This window comes from Thunnus albacares, chromosome 19, assembly GCF_914725855.1.
Source record: "Thunnus albacares chromosome 19, fThuAlb1.1, whole genome shotgun sequence".
Classification (NCBI taxonomy): Eukaryota; Metazoa; Chordata; class Actinopteri; order Scombriformes; family Scombridae; genus Thunnus; species Thunnus albacares.
This window is the reverse complement of record NC_058124.1, coordinates 8,319,411-8,342,363: the sequence shown is the minus strand read 5'-3', so window position 1 is coordinate 8,342,363 and position 22,953 is coordinate 8,319,411. Positions and strand designations below refer to the sequence as shown.

At 39.0% G+C, this 22,953-nt stretch overlaps 1 protein-coding gene and 1 pseudogene across 6 annotated transcripts in view; one reads left to right on the top strand and one right to left on the bottom strand.

Moving 5' to 3' along the window:
* The window catches only part of fhod3a (formin homology 2 domain containing 3a), a 60,698-nt gene extending 47,588 nt beyond the window's left edge, over window positions 1–13,110 (bottom strand). For 5 of the 6 annotated variants that reach the window (XM_044335423.1, XM_044335428.1, XM_044335425.1 and 2 more), the window contains exons 1-3: window positions 12,547–13,109; window positions 7,174–7,283; window positions 2,436–2,503 (exon numbers count right to left, since the gene is read on the bottom strand). In XM_044335423.1, the coding sequence (XP_044191358.1) occupies window positions 2,436–2,503; window positions 7,174–7,283; window positions 12,547–12,711 (343 nt within the window). In that variant the 5' untranslated portion in view covers window positions 12,712–13,109. Of the gene's footprint in view, window positions 1–2,435; window positions 2,504–7,173; window positions 7,284–12,546 lie in introns of all 6 variants that reach the window. The other variant, XM_044335424.1, reaches the window with a different exon arrangement.
* A 3,496-nt stretch (window positions 13,111–16,606) lies between these two features.
* LOC122969593 lies at window positions 16,607–22,288 on the top strand (annotated as a pseudogene).
* Window positions 22,289–22,953: the final 665 nt, after the last annotated feature.

The following is a 22,953-nucleotide window of genomic DNA, read 5'->3' as shown; positions in this document are numbered from 1 at the left end:
ATCACATTCTCAACCAATCCCTCAAAGGCCCTGATTCTGGCATCCAGATTTAGCACTGCTATCACTGGCATGGAGAATGTTGACCATGCAGACAGGTTGTGGAGGAATATGGAATAAAATTAGGGTCATATGTATTGTAGCTGTGTATCACCATATCTGAATGTGTGAAAACATTTTGTATGAGTACATTCAAATGAGTGAATGTGTAAAAACATATATACGAGTACAAATCAAACCTAAGAGTACAAATACTTTTGTCCCACATTTGACATTTCCACCTGAATAGCCAATGGAGATGCTCTGAAACACTGGAGCTGTGTTTGCTGAAGGCGCTAAAAGTACGAACCAACTGCACAGCCTCTGAGCCTCTGAACTTAGCAACGCTCATGCCAAACTCCCATATAAAAATACACAATTTAAAATAGGCCTTGATTGTAGGTGTAGGACAAGCAACATGGATCATGGTAAATGTGGACTTACTGCAGTAAAAATGTAACTTAAATGACTAGTTAACAAGCGATCCATCACCAATCATCATTATTCAAATTGTCATTTTTTCAACAGAGTTCAGTGTGAACACTTGTCTACTGAAGAGTTTGCTGGCAGCTTCATTTTGGCAGTCACCCTTGGAGCAAAAGTTCAGAGGTTCAGAGGCTGTGCTTTCAGCGCCTTCAGTGGACACACTCCCAGCGTTTTGGAGCATCACCATTGGCTACTCAGGAGGAAGCATCAAATGTGGGACAAAAGTATTTGTACTCATAGGTTTGATTTGTACTTGTAGATTTGATACGTAGCTGTAAACTTGGGATTCATACATACAGTTGAGTTCTGTGTGAACTTTTTTCATCCACAAACAGATAGATGTGTAACTGCAAACCTTTTTTGTAACTGCAAACCTTTGTGCAAATCTTTTTTTATGCACTCACACATTGGAAATTATTTGTACAAATCTTTTTCATTTGTTCACAAAATGTTATGCACAGCTACAGATCTCCTTATGGATTCAAAAATTAAATCTATGTGTTCAAATATTTTTTACGCATTCAAACATTTGAATTCATTTGATCAAAACTTTTTTACACATTCACACTTTTGAATGCACTGATACAAAATGTTTTCACCCATTCATACATGGTGTACATATAACCTTAACTTTATTCCATAGAGGAAAGGATTGAGACACAAAGACCTACAGGACAGACAGTAAGAGAGAGTGGGGTGATTTTAATTGATATGGAGCGGCTGAAGTGAAGACAGAGAATGGCCGGTAAAGACCCTCTTGAGACAGACAAGACCAAAAACGAATAAAAGGAATATATTGCTTGCTGTGAGACTAGGCTGTTGGCCAACTTACTAAAAAGTAGATCACAGACACCAACATCATCTATGCGTTCTCAGTAGACTCTGTTTCTTCTAGATCATTAATATAGATTATGTGATAGGCGTAGGCAAGTAATAAGATCTCAGAGAGAGAAAATAATATCTTGGAGCAGCTGTAAGGCTAGATTACAAATCATTTCAAATGAAGTTGCTAATTCTGGCAAATGTGCTAGATTTACACTTGGATTCATCCTCTGGGGACCATGAATGTCTGTACCAAATTTCATGGCAACTTATCTGATAGCTGCAGTCTGGACCAAACTGACTGACCAAGTTATGTTATGTTATATGACGGACAGGTGCCAATAATTTACTATGGAGAAACGAATGATTTTGTTGACTGTGTTCTCATATAAACAGATGATCTGTAGTTTATCAAACTTTCCTTGTTCTTTTAAGATATAGATAAGAACATAGCAATGGAGAAGAAAAGAAAATGTTGGCTGTGTGTTGCATAAAAGTATGCCACCCTTACAACTCTCTATCTCTTCTCTCTCCCTCAGCTCTAACTTTATCCTTCCTGTTGTCATAAGAGTTTTCTCTCCCTTGCTGGTAGGTTTTACCTTCATCACTCTCTAACTTTCAATGGTACTCACACCTCCCTCCCTTTCTTTCTCCCTCCCTCCCTCCCTCCTCTTCATCATTACAAACTGACAAGAGTCAAGGGCATCACACAGTGAATACTTCACCAGCCCCAGAAGAGAAAAGCTACTGTGCTACTGTGATAACACTTAAAACACCTAACTCACTTCACAGCCACTCTTACATTCAGAGCTTCCCTTCCCTTTTCTCTCTCTCTCAGCCATGTAAAAGCTCCCTCCACACATTGTAATGCAGTTTTTTGACCCAATCATAATATGGAAGACTTCACGCAACAGTCCAACCTGCCTCAGAGTGGGAGGTCTCCAACCCCCACATGTAAACCCCTGGACAGCCATCTAAACGTGTGGTACACTGCGTTCTCAAGCTCGCTGATGTGTTTGACTGTGCATGTGTGTGTGTCCAGGGAGAAATGCATGTTAAACACATATATAAACATGTCACATAGCACTCACCGATGCAGGCGTGTACACGGACGGTCAGCTGGGTTCGTAAAATAACACTGTGCTTCTTCCCTCTGGACCTAAGAGAAAGAGAGGAGAGACAGAATTTGTCTTAATAGCCGGTAAACAAAATCAGTGATGATTGAAAAATAATTTGATGAAAGCAGCTGAGTATAATGACAGGTTGCTGCAAAATAATGTCACTTATGGCCAAAGCTAATTAATTTGTATTTTCTGGAATCAAGTTTGATTTTCTTGGCACTAACGGAGTGATCTGTCTGGGTTCAAGATATATTCACACTTGATTCTAGACCCTGCACTGAAAAGCAAGTGCAATTACCTCATCCTATTGGCTGCTGCTTTAAGGAAAATAACATTCTGCTACTTGTGTCAACAAAAACAAGACAAAAGGACTTGTTATGATGGACCTATTTTATAATGTAGAGGTACTGGCATGATGGGATAGGTGCAAACAGTGAGCAAGCATAAGTGTGCCTGCATTGGGTCTGTGCCCCTATACTGATACACATCTGTGCCTTTAGGACAGACAGCAGAACGGCAGGAGCAGACACAACACACATGTACACACACACAAACCTCCACACACTCTACCATCGTGCCAATGAGCGCATATTCATACGCAGCATATTTCCAGTGGAAAAAACAACATAAACATGAACATAAAGTATGATGGTATTTTGAGCGTAACTCAAACTCTCTCTCCAAAACGCAGCTGTTATCATCAAATCTGTCATCACTGACTTCCATCGCTAACATATTGATAGCATCCAATCCAAGCAGAGAAAGCGCTGCTCTGATAACGCACACCGCTGGAAAACACCCATTATACACAACGTGCAGTAAGGATAACACACACCCAAACAAGACAGCAGCTGGCCTCCTATCCTTCTGTTAAGCTGCGTTATCAGCTTTGCTGGGAAATAGAGCAAAATGTTAACACCACCTATTGAGATGCTGATAGAACAAGTTCATTTGTCTTACCTTGCTGATAATCTATTGTGTGAGAATGACAGTCAAAGCAGAGACTCAGACAGAATGAGAGTTAGAGAATTTATAACTGTGAGGATATAAAAGGGTTGTTTGGGGTCACCACTCAATCTACACCAGAGAATTTTCCAAACTGTTTCAGGGGAGGCTCAGTGAATGGAAATGAAAAAATATTACATTAGTTATTACATTACTTATCAAGAGGAGATTTTTGTTTTTTCATGTATTTCGTGTAGTCTGAAGTATGTCAAACAGTAATATCAGGCTATCTTGGTTAATTTTTGTTGAGTGTCTATGGGATCAAATGGCATAATCATGATCTCATAGGCACCTCTCTACAGTACAAATATACTTTTCAGTATAAAATTAACTGTATATATATTTTACATATATCTATTCAAAAAGGGCATTTATCACTATTTAAATAAAGCTTTAAATGTTTAATAAGGAAGATATTCTCTCACACATTCTCCCTTTATTCCTCCAAGGTTGAATGTCTAGTATTTCCTCCTGGTCTAATTTTCTTCATCACTTCCTCTTTCAAGTTTCTACATTCACAATCCCGACATCACAATACCTGACTAATTATCTTTCTGAACACACACATCAATCCCTGGATTCTGTTCTTTTTTTTTTCAGACATACTTTTGTGCAACCCAGCACCTCTCCATCACCACCATGACCTCCAGGATGTCCGTGGAAACTCAGCTGGAAGTTCCCATCAACCACCTGCTGGCTTTACTCCACCACCACCAGGATCCTGTCCTATCTCATATTTTCATATGGGCACAAGCTTAATGAAGATGCCTCACACTGAGGGAGTAATCACCAAGGACTTTCTTGTTCCTAACCTCAATAAATATTGTTATACACTTCCAAATCTCTTCTCTATATTGAAATATATTTTAAATATTATAATGACAGGTGAAAATGTCGCACTTTCTCTTCAATTTCTCTCAGTGGAAGCAAAATCTGAGCTGTCCTCACCACCAGAGGAGCTTGTTTACTGTCAAGTGCGGTGAGCAGTGTCATACCGCAGCTGCAATCACGACACATTTTTGATGTGTGGGAAGATAAATTCTGGATGAAATTCAGTTGACACCAATTTGCGCTTCATAAAATTCCTGGCATTTTTAAGATAGGGGTTTCCAGACATGTAGTCCTTCATAGATGCTCCAGAAATATAGGTGTGACCTGTGTCTTTAAGCAAATCATCATGATAACATGATATAGACAAGCCCATTGTAATGGCTATGCATAAAAATGAGGCAAAAATGTTGTGGTTATTGCAAGATTAGAGAAGCTAGTCTCTCCCCAAATTTCCTCCACAACTTGATGTTCAGTTTATGGCATTACGTACACCTTCAAGATATTACAGCAGCTGTCAAAATCTGCCATTCTATAGAGCACAAATACAAGATGTGGTGTGTGAGGCTGAAATGTTGAGTGTGATTAGTTTATTCATTTATGACACTATATAAACAGCATTCGTCCGACAAAGGGAGGACAGGACAGGCTTAGTAAGAAGCATCCATTCCTCAACCTTTGTGATGTTTTGCCGGAGGGTCAAATCCAACCCAGTGTGTGACTCATTTCCTTCTGTCAGTACAGCATGACCTTGGTAAAAGTCAGGTTTGATAGGATGACATACAGGCCAGTCCAATCCAACCAGTTCTCCAAGATCTCGGCCACTCTGGAAACACACATGCCTTTATTCACCTGTCGATCATTTGTCACATGGCTTAGCAGGAGAACAACAAAGACTCCACCCCCCCGCCCCCCCCCACACACACACACATAGACACAGAGATAGAGAGACAAACAAATAAATGTACACATGGAGACAAGAACACACAAACAGATACAGAGAACAACCCGGCTCTGTGGGTCTGCCATCACTTATCATACTGCCGCCCACAGCCCCCAAACAGATCAACATACCACAACTGTCCGCAAACGCACACTGTCACACACATACATACGCAGCCAGTTAACAGCTGCCATCTGTGTGCTTCTCTGAGGTCTTTGTCACAATGTTTTGTGTATATAAAAGGGCTTTCAGGTGACACAATGCTGCCCATGTTCCAGTCCCTGAACAACAGCTGAGAACAAAGTGATTTTCTGAACTTGTGACTCAACTATAGCAACAGCAACATCTATAACATTGTGATTTATATCTGATAATGGAAACTAACTAATTCACCACTGATCATTTTAAATCTGCTGAATGTAGATCATGTTTACTTGTTCACTACAAAGCTAGTTAGGTAAAGTTACAACACCTAGTCAGCTAAGTGACACTTTGGTTTACCAATATCCCAACAAAAGTAACAAGACCATATATGCTCGAGGCAGTGCACAGATCATAATACATCAATAAAGAAATAAAAGGAAAAAGCAAAAGTAAACTAAATAAAATAAAATAAATTACAATTAATTACGTAAGACTCTAGTTTTCACAGCTTCACAGTTTGTGCCATATTTTAATGTGTCCAGGTAGGATAGGACATGAAGACAGTAAAGTTGGGTTTCTGTTTTGCTAGCCTGTAGGGCTGGGTGATATGGACAAAATCTACTATCACAATATTTTTGACCAAATACCTCAATATCGATATATAATCATCAGTAATGTGGATATAATGACTAAGTGGGTTAAGATAAATAATAGAACAGCTGGAACAGTCTAGTAAGTTCAGAAAATTACATCACTTTACTGTAATGCAGCCTTAAAAACAAGGAAAAGACAACACTTATGCCATATCAAAATATTACAATATCTAAAATCTAAGAAGATATCTAGTCTCATATCACAATGTCGATATAATATCAATATATTGCCCAGTCCTACGTGTATATTTAATGTTGCTAATAAAGAAATAAGATTGATAACATGCATTTTCTTGACAGACATTTTATCAGGAAAAAAAAAACAAATACAATAAATTAAATTTTGGACCTAAGCAACACTGGCTCTTTGTTAAATCCTTTGTCTTATACAGCAGAAATGTAGACCGAAAATTTACTTTAGTTGGCCTACTTCTACGTTACAAGTTAAATAAGAAAAGAAAAAGAAGCTGATAAGGCTAAATACCTGCGAACGCTAACCTAGCCAGGCGACACTGTGGTGCTATTTCAAACAGCAAATACCAAATATTTAGGCTATTGTTCAGGCCACAATCTATTAACCAAATTGGTCACAAGAAGGTAGGCCTAGGTAGTTTATCACCTCTGCCAAACAGTGTCCTGGGGGAAACCCTGAACCTTAGTAACAGATTTCCACTTTCCATTTCTCTTGTCAAACCCAAGAGAGGCATAAGCACTGCTGCTAGGAGATTCGAGAGACTGAAAATACTTCACAACAGTACTGTTACAAAGTGATCATGCTGCTCCCTTCAGCACGTAAAGTTGACAGCTTTGTGAACTGTGAAAATTTGCCACAAAGACCAGAATATCAATTATTACAGTGAGAGAAGAGCTGTAACTGTGGAAGGGAGGGCACATCTGTCCCGTTTTCCAGAGTACTTCATACTTTCCGTAAACTTTTGCTTCCAAGAAACCATATCCAGCAGCTTGTGATTCTTCCTATTTTATAAGAATGAAGAAACTCAAAAAATGTGTGTGTGTGTTTGAAGGAGAGAGAGGGAACGGGGACTCATCATTTTGTCTCAAATGGTTAGAGATGATTTAACAGTTAAGAGTGCAAGTCTGGTTGTTGCAAAGGGTATAAATGTGAATCAGTCACCCTGTGTCATCCTGCTGAAAGCCCTCCAGCTCGTCCTTTTGCTCAGCCAGAGAGGACTCCAGATCCAGATAGGTGCCATTGTGGGAGAGCTGCAGTGCGCAGTCATCAAGCTGTGGAAAGGAATAAAGAAATCTTTTTTAATACAACTGGTTTAATGACGGAAACAGAAGTGAACTAAGATCCAAACTGATTCTACAAAACTAATGGGTGTCCACTAAAGCTAAAAGTAGTCACTAACTCAAAATTGGCATTTGTACCTAAAAAAAGGATGGAAAATATGATTGAGCACTACGCGGTGGCATTTTTAATGCTCCCTCACTACGTCTTTGCATGTGTTTCACACCCTTTTTTTTTGAGCCCGTAAAATGAAGCCAGTTTACAGGGCGGGGGATTGAACATGAGTGCGTACAGTGGTCCATGAAAGGAGGGGGAGCCATATGCAATGTGGCTCTGCTTTCGGCATTACAAAGCTGGTAAGGGAATTAAATAGTAGAGACGTAGCAATAAATAAACATGAAACTAAAACCAGAGGGGAACACGGAGAGAGAGTAAGACAGATTTGGCCTAAGCTTTAAGTGTATTTAAATGACATCTGTGAGAAATATGATACTTAAATATTGTTGTGTACAATATGAGAGTCTCTGTATGTATGTCTAGGGTGAAATTACAGTCATTTCAAAACGAATAATTTAAAATTTATATATGTACATTTATGCATATGACAGATCTGTTGACACTCTCTGTTTTTCACTTCTCAAGAACAGACCAATCTTGTTGTGCCCATGCCATCTGCGATTGCATGATCTAAGTTAACACTGTGGAGCAGCCTACGTCAGAATTGACCCACTATGCTGTGTAATGAGAAACCCTGCTGAGTTTGAGACCAGGTGCACAGTAATATATCTGCACACCACTGGCATTAAGGTTTATGAGTACAGTCACAAGCTGATAGCAGGTGCGAGGAGCAAATCCTAGCAACAACTCGTAAAGAGTAACATACATCGGTCTTATTGTTACAATCAGCTATGAGCTCTTCAACTCTTTGTTGAAGCTGCTGATGTCTCAATATGTGAATGAGATCAGAGTCATGCATTGAATTAGCATTTAGCACTTCTGTGGTATCAGTGGGTTTGACCTAGCCTGGCCTCTGGTGTGCTGCGAAACGCCCCCCTGGCTGTCCAGTCAAGCAGCATGACGACACTTTCTGACCAGCAGAGACCGCAAATCACAAGACCTGCTGCTGCTCTCTGACTTTCCCTCCCTATCACTCAGAAACAGAGAGACGGACTGTCGGATGGACTCACGGCATAAATATAACCTTGCTATATTTACTCTGCACTGAGGCAGCATACACACAGGATCTCAAGGGTAGGCGTGTCCGCAGGGGCTGGGAGTTTAAGGGGGGTGCTGCCAAGGCCAGTGTTACAAAGGAGAAGCTGATTGTCATCCACGTTGCAGAAGAACTTTGCAGTACTACTACTATCCTAGATTTCTTTAAGTGATCCCAGAGTGAGGAGACGAAATAACAGGACATGAGCAAAGGAGGTGATTTAGGGTCCTGCACCAGTTTCCCCTCACCCACTCACATTATTAATCCGTGCCAAATCCTAATCCACAACACTAAAAAGGCAAAACACGAAACACGCAATTATCAGACGCACCCCTGATTAAAATGTTAGTCAGTTAGGCTGATTAAAAGGATAATCGTAACCATATTTCCTAAGGTAGTCTAATTCTGATATAGTCAGGATAGAACAGGAAATACATGACAATTTTCTGACAGCAAAATGAGGTTGAAAACTAAGGAATCAGCAAGTAAACTGACCTTAAATCAAGATTTTTAGCTACACTTGCAGCACGGCCCTATTTATGGCAATCTTTGTCAGTTAGTTGGTCAGTCCATGACTTTGATCCACACTTTCCACTATTGGATGGATTGTCATAAATTGTGTACAGACATTCATGTTCCCCAGAGGATGAATTGTAATAATTTAAGTGACCCTCTGATTTTTCTTCTTGTGTCATCATCAGGTCAAAATTTCAATTTGTGCAATACTTTGGTTTATGACCAATTACCTGCAAAACTAATGACATTCCCATAAGCTGCAGCTGTATGTGCTGTTATGTGCTAATTAGCAGATGTAGCCTGCTATCACGATAAACATAGTAAACATTACACCTAGTAAACATAAGTATGTTAGCATTGTCATTGTGAGCATGTTGACATACAAGTGTTAGCATTTAGCCTCGAGTACAGTCTCATAGAGCTGTGAGAATGGCTGTAGACTTTTAGTTTTACTCCTGCTTGTTCCACTTGGTTTCAGATATTGACAGGATTTGTCGTATCTAAGGTGTTGTCTTAGGTTTTGTAGATTACAATCCCTCTATTAAAAAACCACAGCAGTATGAAAAAGGCATAAAGTAAGGTCAATCTCTACAGTCTATCCCCAATTTCAGCCACTATGGAACCCTGGTGCATTACCATTATTATTCACACTTTTCGTGCCAATATGGCATATGAGATTTGCTAAATCTCAGATTGAGGTTTCACCAAGTAGCGGGGGGTGGAAACAATGAGGGGGGTTAATCATGCCCTGTCCCACTGCCCTGGTTTTATGTTGAAATAAGACAAAAGCATTTCTTGTGCCCAATCTGTCAACATTACTCAGCACTTTAATCAAAATTCCACCGTGTGTTTTATCCTCTTTCAGCATTTGAGTGAGGCTTTCTTTATCTCTTTAAAAATCCCCCATTCTGTCTAACACATGTCGCAAGACAGCTCCGTGCTTTCTCTTACATCTCTGCTTTATCTACACACATTACTCAATCATATAAATACTGCTTGGACAGCGAGAAGTGAGCCCCCGGACCACTTTGAAACACAATACGTTAACAGCACACCCTCCGAAGGGTGTCTCTTTCCTAAAACACTTCGTTTCAGTAATAGGAGTAATAACATAACAAAACACATCATGCTGGACGGAGACGGGAGGGAGGCGGCTCCAAGAGGAACCGCAAGCTCTTCACACTCAAGGCTCCAGTCCGGGCCAGGGAAACACTTAGTGGCTAGTATACTTTACACTCATTTAATCAAATTCTCCCAGAAGAGTGAAGCAGAGAAAAAAGGGGGTAGGGGAGTAATTACTTCCACGTTAAAACAACACCGGGCCTGCTGGCAATCATGGTGGGTCGACTGTTAACGATGCCCTTATGTAACTTAGACGATGAGTTTTTAAGAACTTTTTTGTGTCAAAATCAGAGCCCGCAGAAGAGGGTGTGTTCTACACGGCTATTAAATCTCCCAATGTTGCTTTAATGGGAACCCTTTGGTAATGAAATAAAAGCTGAGCTGTGAAGTCTGGGCTTTGTTGTTTTTGAGGGGAAAGAGAATTTTTATCCCTGCACAGCTTCTGCGCTGAGCTGAACATATCAAAAGGAAACTTTTTTGTTTAGCAGTTTGGGTAAAATGACACATCCCATGCACACAAATCAGTGACTTACTGATTTAGCTCTGGCAAGTAAGCCTGACCTTATTCGTGTGTGTTTATGCGTGTTTGTGTTTGAGAGGACGAACTGGTGCATGGTCAGAGAGGTGGAAGATGGAGATGGAGGAAGAGGTCAGGAAAACCACGGCAGCCAAAGTGAGGAGAACAAAGTGTTGCAGGGTGATCCAGGCCCCGGCCACAGGAATTCTGGGACAAGTGACCTATACTTTACATGTAGCCCAGCCAGCCATACACAGAGCTCTACCATCACAACATAATAATACAGTAGGCTCAGGCTTTTCTAAGAGAAGAGCACAGGAGGTTGAGACAAAAAGAGAGAAAGACTGTTTTTAACAAAGAAAAAGCTTAAACAGCTCAAACAGCTCAGCTCAGTAAGTTGTCAAACCCTGAGCAGCCTTGACATTTTCCAATAATATAATAACATTCAAGCTTTTTAAGCGTCAGCTCCGAGATCTGGACAGCGAGACGGGCAAATGTGCAACTTTTCAGTTTCATCCCTATAATCTAAACTCAATATCCAGTTGCCATTGCGCACGGTCGTCCTCCTGATGTGAACAAAATTGCAAACACGAACACAGGCTGTGCCATCTGTGCGTGTGTAGGTTGTAATCATAAGCTTTTCTGTGCTGTGGGCCACTTTTCATTTGTTTTGTGGCTTTTAAAGACGGGCAGCAAAAGATCGACTGCTCTGGAAAACCACTCTGCTGTTGAACGCTGGTGCGCTGTCAGGGCTGTGTGCCAAGAGTTCAACTCCCTCTTTCACTCTCTGCATCTCACTTTTTTTTTTTTTAATTTCAATCAACATTTTCAGCTTGAACTGTGTATCATCTACTTACAGATAAATAATTCAATGGTCACATATCTGCTCCACTTGTATGTGAGTGTGTTCATGTGTTTGTGTGCCTAAGTCAACCTGGCCAGAGAGGAATGTGTTGCTGTTTTGTTTTTTTTCTCGGTTGCTTCAAACTCTGAAATTCACTGAAAGTGACATCTCTCTTCCTCTCTTTCACACACCCATCGTAATCTGACACTTCCCACTAAATTTGATCATCTGTGATTCAGGCTCCTTGCTGGACTCCTGAGCATTATGACTGTCACTTGCAGATGAATGAGGCAACTCAGGATATATCCAGTTGCACTAATGCCTTTGCAACCACCTGTCACTGTGACATGCAAAGCAGGGTGCAAAGAAATACACCAATAAATCCATCTTATTCACTTTGACAATAAGAATAAGAAAATATGGCACTTCGGAGATCCCCACAGGGAAGTATTCTTACTTTTAGCCCCCCCTCAAGAGAGAGGTCAAAGGTTAGACACAGCTAAAGGGGTTCTTGGAGCTGTTGGGGGATCAAGGCTCCCGCTTATGGGCACTTCAGCAAGGCAAATGTATGTGTACGGGATTAAATGAGGATATTTTGAGTTTAACACAAGTGAAGTGACACGTTTGCTGTTGCTGTAGCCTTCGAGGCAAACATTTGCAACCTTATTTCATCCCTCAGGCTGGGGAGCCAATCAGTTGTGCTTGCATGTGTTCTCAAAATAGCCTCTGAATGGAGGGTATAGAAGTTTCTTTGCAGTAGGCTTCAAGAGAAAAACAGCAGTCACAAAATAAAGCCATGTAGTCCTGTTTTAAACCTGCATAAGAGTGTGTTTTGAATCTGAGTCATGAAAAAATAATTAGAATCCTTGATTATTCACAACAAGATTGTTAGTTGTCCTTGAGTTTCTAGTTTTTTAGAGGAATATATCACTATAAAATTGCTGCATTAACTAAATATCTTTATTTATAAGGCTACAGTTTTGTTATGATATTCCTCTGACAGTTATTTCTAGGGTGAGTTGCTTATCACACTGGTAATCCTACCTTGTGTGGAGCTTTGAGGAGCCGGTGGATGCCTGCTAACTGGTTGATGAGGGGGATATCCTCCCTGAAGGTGTACAGCGGTGGTCGAGTCGGTTCTGGGAAATTAGTGCTGTTGAACGGATCGGTATCATCTAAAAACTGAACCCTGCAGACAAACGTGGCCATGGTGCATCCATGCAAGTGGCTCCTCTGAGCCGTAAGCCCGGTTTAATGAGAGCTGTACCAGCTATGCGTCCCCTTTGCTGAGCGCTCCTGTCCTGGTAACGACAACAAACTCCGGGTCTCCAAGTGCGCCCAGTGCGCAGCCTGTCCTCCCGTAGGACACGCAGTAGGAGGGGGGAGGGATGCCGAAAAGATGGCACAAGAAGCCGGTCGGGATCTTGTCTTGCCTCCTTGCTTTGGTTTTTGCTCGCTCTGAGCTGTTTTGATGCCGCAGTTTTATTCTCGGAGAGGCAGGTGGCCAGTGGTAAAGGGGAGGCAGCAGGCGGACTCCAGCTTGGTGCCGGAGAGTGAAGGATCAGCGCAGCTTGGGACAGCCGGTCTGCTGTCTGTCTGAGTCCTAGTAAATCCACCCCCCCATATCTATTTTCCCCTCTGCCTCATCTCTCCCTCCTCCCCCTCCCCCCTCACATCACAGTCTCCGGCTTAGCAGTGGCTTCATATATGAAAATCAACTGCACTAATCACCCTGTAATACATGTTTGTAGAAGAATACCAGAAGTATGTAAATACGTTAATATAAAATTATTATGTAAGATGCCACAGGGACATCAGACAAGAGGCAAAACCAGAGATAAAGTAAACATACCATAAATTAAATAAGGTAGGCTAAATAAACTATTGATGAGTGCAGTGTGAAGTATTAGTCTATGTAGAATGTTATGGTGATTTTAATTGAAATAGCTTACTACAGTAATGTGGTCAAAGATGCTATTCAAAGTATTTAAGATTTCTAAAGTGCTCTATTGAGTAGAACAGACAAGTTTAGATAAGGGTAACATAAGGAAAAATATTGGCTGGCAAGTTTTTTTCCTGCAATTCAAAGTGCAACATTAACCAATTACGCCCTCCTGTGGCTCAAGTATTTCAATACAGGTGGTACAGTACGCCTGTTACTTGTGCCAACTAATGTGGTCTTTCCTCTTTTTGCTGTATATCGAAGGTACACTGTCAGTCTCTGAGTATGCTGTAATGTTTTGTCTCTACACTGTAATGTGACTGACACTACAGGCACTATGGGGTTCAAAAGAAACTTGAGGAATTTGTGTTTGGTTGCAGCTGCAGATGCTGATGGTGTAATCTGCCAGTGTTAAATTTTTGTGGCTGATTAAATGATTATCATGTCACAAGCTTGCAGTTGTGATGGTGGTTTGAGGCGGCCACGATGAAATCATAAAATTATTATGTGAAATTATTGTGTGAAAATAAACCTTATGTGATCACAAGAGTACAAAACAAAATAATAACACCCAGGACTCTACAGCTTTTTGTAGTTATATAAATGCCCCCAAATAGAAACATACTTTTGTATTTATAGCAGATGGAAACACAAGAAGAGTGAGAGCTCTTTGTATTTTCCTTTACTCTGAGGTTTTATGATAGGCCTTAACCTGGTCCACAAATTGTAGATTTGGCAGTTCAATCCATAGCAGTCTGCTGTCATTAGTGTGTGTGTGTGCGTGTGTGAATGAGAGGCAAATCGGAAAGTGCTTTGAATAAAAGCGCTATATAAAAGCAGTCCATTTATCATATGACTAGGCCCTTTGTCTGTGCCTCTGTAAACACCATCTGTGCACGTGAGCAAAATCTATTAGTGATATGTAGTTAAATTCATAAGGGAGCAGTGGAGATCACCTTACTGTTACTGTGCCACTGGAGGGCAGAAAGACACTATTTTTACCACAAACAAACCAAGAAAAAGAACACATCACCCTCACATATGAGGTAGGATCACTATTAGTAGCATGAATCTTAAGTTAATAGCTGGTTGTAAAGTAAGGCCGAAAGTACAAAGATTTCCTCACATGCTCTGACAACCACTCACTGTATGTTCTCTTATCTCTAGCTCTCTAGCATTCTTTGGCATGCATGGTTAGGGATTATCAGCCTGTGTTAGTCTAAACATGACTGATAATCCCTGACTGATACTTTATACTGTGCATAATTACAGTAGATCTTCAGCTTGAATGAAATAATGTGTGGTATATCAGGCCATTAGTTGAGTGATGTGGCAGGGTTGGTACTTTTAATATAATATGCCACCAAATCCAAACCATACCCTTTAAACTTAGAACTGCGATCCTGAATTTAGGCAATGATGACAACTGACAGTTAAAAATCCTAAATTACTCTAATAGATATTTAAGAATTTAGGAACATAGGGAAAGGTGTGCTGGTTTTCTGCTGGTTTTCACCCTCCTTTGGCAGAGTTGCACTGGCTTTTCAGCACAAATGTACTGCATCCTGAGAGTGTCTTAGCAACCATCTGTCCCACAGTACAGACAGGATGTACCGATTTGTTTTGGACAGCAGCTACTGCACTGTAGCAACCTTTGAACACATGTGTTCTCCCAAGGATGCTGTGGGGCATAAGCGCATAATTAATGCTTCCTTATCTGATAGTGATGTTGTAGAGTTTCTATTAGAACTGCACCGTCCTGGTGAGTCAGATGTAGTTCTGTTGATAGGTTTTTGTTGTTACTATACTCTTGCTGCAGAAATGTACTGAAATCCTGCCAGTAGTCACACATTTACAGTAGGTTCTGAAAACATCTTAATAGGTTGCTTATTACCACACTCCAATGTACATTCACTCTCAGACTGGTAAAAATGTAATCCACAAAATGCTCTGTTTTGGTGAAAATGTGACTTGAAGTAAATAATGCAGAGGTGTTGTAATTAAAGGCTGAATTAAAGCTACAACTAAACATCTGGAAGGAGACTGTCTTCATGTTAAACTTGCTGTACAGAGAAATAATGAAATAAACTGAAAACCTCTCAGAGGTAGAAACCTGATTTCCCAACAATCCCAGTGGTGTCAAGGTAAAAACACAAGCTGCCATTCAGGAGAGTCTGCACTTTATCTCAAATGGTTAACATTTAGCTCATGTTACTACTGATTGAATCTGATAGGCACCTCTCTGTACTTGCCGCAACAATCCAACATGTCACAACTCTTCCTCAAGACATTAAAACAATTAATCATAAGAATCATAATCTGATGTCTGATTCAGCAATTTCATATCAGCTGATTTAGATCTCTGCTATCTAAATAAGTCCTGACAGCAGAGTGAACTTTCAGCCCTGAGTTTGCTCTACCTGCATGGTCATACATGATAATGAAGATAATGAAAGCTCAGATCCCTTCTGTTGGATGCCGCTATACTGTGTGCAGAGTCTTGCTATGAAGGTTTTGACATTATAAGTTTGGAGAGATTGAGAACTGTACAGAATGAATTGGAAGGACTTACATGACCGGGTATAAAAAGAATTATTTATCTATCTATCTTTATTATTGAGACAATAATAAAGATATTATTGTCTCTTTATTATTGTCTCAATAATAAAGAGACAATAATATCTTTATAAGTCCTTATACAACATGCTATGAGGCAGAAATTACAGATTGTTTTAATGTGTTGAGCTGTTGTAAAATATATCTCATGCTCCAATGATCACATATGGTTACAGTAAACCAGGTGTTTCTATGCAGCCACATACACATCTTACCTATCTTTCCAGTTATCTGAGCTTACCTTGGTGTGTCCACAGGTGCTTTTATGATTGGTTTTCTTATCCTGCTTGTGTTGGAGGGCATCCCACTGTTGAACCTGGAGTTTTCCATCAGCCAACACCTTAGGAAGTGCAGGGAAGGGGTTTGCGCTGCAATTAACCCCTACTTGGCTGGCGTGAATACATGACTGATTGTTAGTCTAGCTTGAAATTTTGTTCCTTTCAATAGATTAAGGATTTGGATAACAAACTTAACAACTTTAAAAGTTTATTTATTCCCATCTGAACCTGGTACCCAGAGGTAAAAAAAAAAGATTTGTGAGAAATGTCTGTTGCAGAGGTATCTCTGTTTTCTGCTACAGGTTTTTTATTCATGGCAGTGTCATTCTTGGTGGGCATGTACAACATCACCATAACTGCTTGACTGATGTGGTGCCAAGTTTATTATACTTAACTAAAACTAAACCAACAAACTAAAACTAAGTGTGAAAAAACATTTTAGTTAACTGAAATAAAAATAAAAACTAGACTTTTGGGGAAAAAAATGAAAACCAACTGAAACAAAACTACATTAAAATAAAATATACAGAAAATTTCTCTTCTCTAAAAACGAAATAAAAATGAAAACTAATGAAAAATACAAAACTATAATGACTCTGTGTTGTACTTCTTCAATTCATCCCAGAGCCCCCTGCCCTAGAGCCAGTGTCCTCTCAATCCTAATCTCACAGGCAGGGTACAATTTTTAAACATTTCTTTCATTTGAGTCTAACATTTAATGAACAATTTTCACCCCTCCATATCCCTGTAGATCCAGTTTCAGAATGCAAACACAGCTCTCCAGTGGACTACTTCTGGTACAGAGAGACGCTGAACACCTCAGATGCTATGTAGGAGGCTGGAAGTCTGCATTTGGTTGCTGCTTGGACTGCGCTCTATATTTGCTGCTTTAGAGGGATTGAGACTACAGGCAAGGTTAATGTGTCTAACATGGCAGCGTTCTTCATGCCTTGTAAGTACAATACATCTCACCAAAAATAAAAGCTTTGGTTACTCTAATATACTGCATCTTAAAGCCCCTATACATCCATATATTCTGCATTTTGAAACCTCAAAACAGGTGTTCTCACTTATTTTCCTGATTAGACCTCTGACTGACTGGCAGGACTGTGTGGGTGTGTATAGATGTATGATTGACACATCCTCTACTTCCTTGTTAATTTTGTTGCACCTGTTATGTCAGGACACTTTTATTATTCTTGGAATTTGCTGATATGATGTTCTGTACCTTTTTTAAGGCAGACATTTTGACTTGTGATAGCAGGACAAGCACAGGTGTAACTAATAACAGCAAAGATGGCTCACTTATACATCAAGTATCCCACTAAACCAGGGAGCTAGCTTGGCCCTGGAAATGCAACCATAATCAGTGTTACTGGTTCCACCTGTGTTTTCCCTGCTGTGATGCGTCAGTCTGTTCCTCGAGAAAAAAGGAAGGGACTTGTCAGATGCAAAAAAAAGTTCAGTATGCTCAATATGTGCATGAATGAAGGCATTATATAGTATGAAGAGCACAGAAAAGGCTTGGATCAGCAGCTAGTCTGGATTGCAACACATTTCAAGCTTGGCACTGTTACTCAGGCAGCATCAAGACATTTATGCTAATGTCACTAGAAATGAAGAAAATGCAGGAGGTAACATGGTGAGTACTAGGGATGTGCAGAAGGCCCGGTATTTGTATCTGTATTTGTTGAGGCAGCGAAATTATTTGTATTTGTATTTGTATTCGAATAAAGGTGGGGAGAGGCTTAAAAATCCTGTTTTTGTTTTTATTAGGCTTTTAATTTTAGAAAATTAAAGTGTTACGATGAGTACTCATGAAGACTGTTCATGAAGCATGTGTCAGAAGGCTCAGATTTATCTTTGGAGAACACCCCCAACTCCGGGAGTGATGTCCAAGTTAGGAAATGTGCGTCATGTAGCAGGGAGATGTGACTCCCCTCATTGAGACCTGCTGACAGACGTACCAGCGGAGCAGAGGAGAGAGACTGAGATAGTGATGTAACCGATCTGCGCGCTGGTATTTTACATGTTTTTTTGTTTTTTTTCCCCAAAAACAAATAATTTTTTAAAATATTTGTATGAAACAAATATTCGTAAAAACCCCACTATTTGTGCTTTGCCAAATAACGTATTTGTATTCGGGCACACCCTTAATGAGTACATCATACTGTGCAATTGTGTCTAACAATAATGGGACGCTTGCATTATTGATAAAGAATATTAGACATGTTGCCATATAGCTTAATGGCATAATAAACACAAGCACAATAGAAAATATATGTAAGAGGCAGACATGCCAAAAAAAAACATGTAGTCTGGAGGTAGCTCACTCAATAACCAAAAATATGTCAAAATAAGGTAATAATGACAATCCAGAAAATACACTATATAAAGAACTATATACACATATATTACAATAGTGGTTTAGATGAAACAAGATAGATCTAGTTCCTCATTAAGCCCATGGGGAGACATTGTCCCATCTTGCCTCATGATATGCCACTTTTATTTGGACCGTCATTACGAGCAGAGGAGTTGGAAAAAAATGTTCACATCAGCAGATCAGGAAATTCTGACAGTGACTATATGTCCTATATGTCCCACTTAGTGAAAAGAACTACGAGAAGTGTCAACAAACCAGTGGTAAAGTGGCTACAAAGGAAACCATTGCTGGCAGTTGCATCTAAATGAAATCCAATATTAACATTGATAGAATGAATTCAGCTCATTTAAAAGGGCCTATATGTTTGTGTCTGGTTTCACATGTTAACAAACTGTACCAAAACTCAGAATATACATGTGATATCCTTTAATACAAGTTTCCTTGTTCTTCCCATTCTGCTGACATGGTGTCAATGCAGAGCAGTCAGTAGAGGACTAATCAGGAATCAGGAAGAATATTGAAAACACCTGTGCAGCAGCTTTAGCATGTAATTAATCATCACATTGATTGAGATGCACCAGTGGAATTACCATGAACTACACTATGCAACACAATGTCAAAGAATTAGTCCAACATTTTGAGAAATTTGCTTATTTGCTTCTTTCCAAGAGTCTCTGCGTTAAGAACGAAGCTTGAATCAGAGTGTTGTCAGCTTAGTTTAGCAAACAGAGTGGAGGTCGGGACTTAGCCAGCCTAAAGTTTATACTTCAAACTTAATGCTAAGACATGAGATTTCTCTTCTCATCTCATTCTTGTAAAGAAAACAGAGTGTGTTTCCCAAAATGTTAAAACCACCACTCTTCATATTGTGGAGTTTATAACAGATTTATGGTAAATGTAGTCTTTATTTTGAGAAACACAAGTGCTAACCATTAGTGTGAGATAAAAGCTCCCAATTTGTGCAATTAACCATATTTTGTTCTTACATAAACCACCAGTTATTTAAAGATAATATTGTGTTATTTAAAATGGAGCTAATTGCACCTTTGAGATTTGTCTTTCTTCTTCCTCTGTGTACATCACCTCCATTCTGCCATGAGTTGTCCCTACTATCTTCCTCGTTAGAGGACTGACACTTAAAGGATCAGTTAAGGGATTCAAGTTCCTCTTCACACCAGATATTAACTATCTTTTAACCTAAATAGCTATCATAAGGATGGATGGAAGATACTTCACTCTGACGATATTCTTGTCGATTTCTAGCTACATGAGTTGGTGAACCCATCAACATCTTTGGATGCAGGAGCTCAAGTTTTTTACTCTTCTCTTTGGCCTTTGGAGGTCTCATCTCTTTCTCGTGCTGCAACCTTGTTCAGTAAGTACAGTACATGCTACTGTGGGTCATCATATATGTTAAGAGCCGACTCTATAAGTTAACAGCTAATCTTATCAGTGGAGATAAATGGATAAAGCGGTTTGCTTCTTTTTCATGTTTATGTACATGTAAGTGCTTATAGAGCCATGAAGTATATATAATATTTCATATTACATTTAATAGACTCTCTTAAATTATTTACTTTGCAAAATTTAAAGAACATTATTATCTTTTATGTTTTCTAGAAACAACTGTGGGCAAGATGCTGTTATCATTTCTGTTATTAATGGCTGTATTTCTACCTACGTTGCCACTGTTATCTACTCACTTATTAGCTTCTGGGAAACAGAGCACTTTGATGCCTGTCTCAATGAGTGTTTACAATGAATATTACTTTTTTTTTTTTTACTTAATCAAGGCAAAATTAAATAATCTTTTTTTTTTTTTGAAGCAATAGCATTACTATTATATAGCAATAGCATGACATTATATATCCTGAATTCCCCATTTCAGAAACATCATGATGCTGCGGAATGCATTTGATCAAGCTGAGGGGACCATTACAAAGAGCAACTATGATGAAATGCTGCAAAAGCTCAACAGTACGGCCTCGGGGTCAGAGGTCATTCAGGGGCTGAGCGTCAACACCGGCCACCCAAGGACTTTTCTCAGTGATGTATGATTTTTACAACATTTTAGGGAGGCATCATAATGATTAAAAAATGCTCTATTATCAGTGTTTTCCCTATACATCTAGTATGTTGAGTGTTGCAGGTGACTCTGTGTGCTTTTGTTTTCCGGGGAGTGATGCTAAACTGACATACAGTACCTCACCTGGAATCCAAATTCAGTATGTTGAATGGCTGTCATTAGTTATTGTACACACATATCAATTAAAACCTTTCTGAATGTATCATACTTTCATTTTTGATTTTCTTGTCATGTTCACAGGCAACCCACCATGTTATGGACACTTAACCCTGTCCTACTGTGTTCACATCGTTATCTTCCTCTTAGTTGGAGTCCTCAGTCTTTTCATTTCAGGATTTGCTTTGAACAAATTATTCCAAAGATACTGCTGAGAGAAAACGATCAATAAACATGAGCTCAACACTATCTCTGCCAAAATCAACATGTGCTGTATGACGCACCCATAAAGTCATAAAATGACAAGAACATTGCACTGGATTTTGCCGCTTTATTGATGTGAAGTCTCATTTCTCTCTAACTAAAGGAATCAGAAGTGTAGTCAGAAATAAGGCAGATGTTAAACTGTTTTGGGGTGTATGGGGGGGAAATTTATTTGGATGCTAAGATTTTATGTGTACTTAATTCAAAACAAGAGGCCAGTGCAATAAAACAGGATTACTTATTCGATGGAACTTCTGCTGCTTTACTCTGTTTAAATTTAGTTTGTTGAAGTGGTTTAATTTTGAGATTGTTAACTGTATTTTGTGTGTGTTGTGTTGACAAATGGAGATATTTTTATTATAAATTTAAAAAATATATAATTGATAAAAGTATATTAAATCTACATGGAATTTCAATAATACTACAGTATTTGATTGTATCTTTTGTAAAAAGCTGGATACAATTTTTACAATGACATTGGCCTCATTTTCAGTCAGTTGCTTCGACAACACATCCTGCAATATGTAACACTGAATTTGTTTTCCTTTTACTCCAAACCACTCTCTGAGTTGAATGTGATCAAAAAAGGAAAAGTATTTCAACACAGGATATTTTTGTGGATTTATGAATGGCATTTGAACTGACTTGCAAATGAATTAGAGTATATGAGTCCTAATTTAACAAGGCAATATGTTATTATTTCATTGTTTTGATGGAACACAGCTCAGTCAGTTTTATACATTACACAATGGTATGTCATCATACTCTAAAAATGTATTCTAACCATAATTTTTACAATTTCCACATTTATAAAAATGTCATTTCTGTGACAATCACATTTACATTTTACACAAAAATATGTGTATGTATGTGATGGAAAAGACTGAAAATAATGGAAATAACATACAAATAGTGATTCTGAGCATTACATTTCAAAAGTTGGATGTGTTTAACCAATGTCAAGTTCTCTGCGTAGGGTTTTTAGTTGACAGAGCTCACTGTAACTTGAAACAACTAAGATAAGAGATAAGATCTTCTCAACTTTGAAAACACATACAGTACTTCACCTTTAGAGAAAATGCTGTAAATGAATAAAACATAAGAAAAAGAAGAAATACATTCATCAGTGTGACACATGCAGTATGTGGCACAAATAAACAAACTGCAAAATACATAAATGCTGCAGTTCTTTTAGTAGATATAATGTAAGACACCGAACATACACACAGATAGCTTTATGAACATCCTTGACATAACGGCTATAGATTACGAGTCAATATACACCTCTCTATAAATGTCGACTTCAGTCTCTCTGTGGTTAATTATTGCATTAGGAAGGAACACTGATAAGATTTCTATATTCACTGCTTCACAGGTACACTGCAGGAAAAACATCATGATACAAATTCAAAAAGGAAAATCATATCTTTTAGTCTGTGGCATTTTGGAAATGACGCCAAACATTATCATTTATAATTTCATAGATTCATGATAGATTTATAACATTAGCATATAATAAATCTCAGTATCTGGACAACATGTGTCTTTACAGGCTGAAATGATATGCAAGCAGATCTTTATGTAATAAAACAATCTGATGACTCAAGGACTGGAGAAGGTGTGGCCTGATAGTTATGATAAGATTTGATGGAAAATGTGTTGCCACTGTCTGTAGAGAATTTCATTCTTTCTATCAAACAAAGTGACACAAAATTGTAGTTTT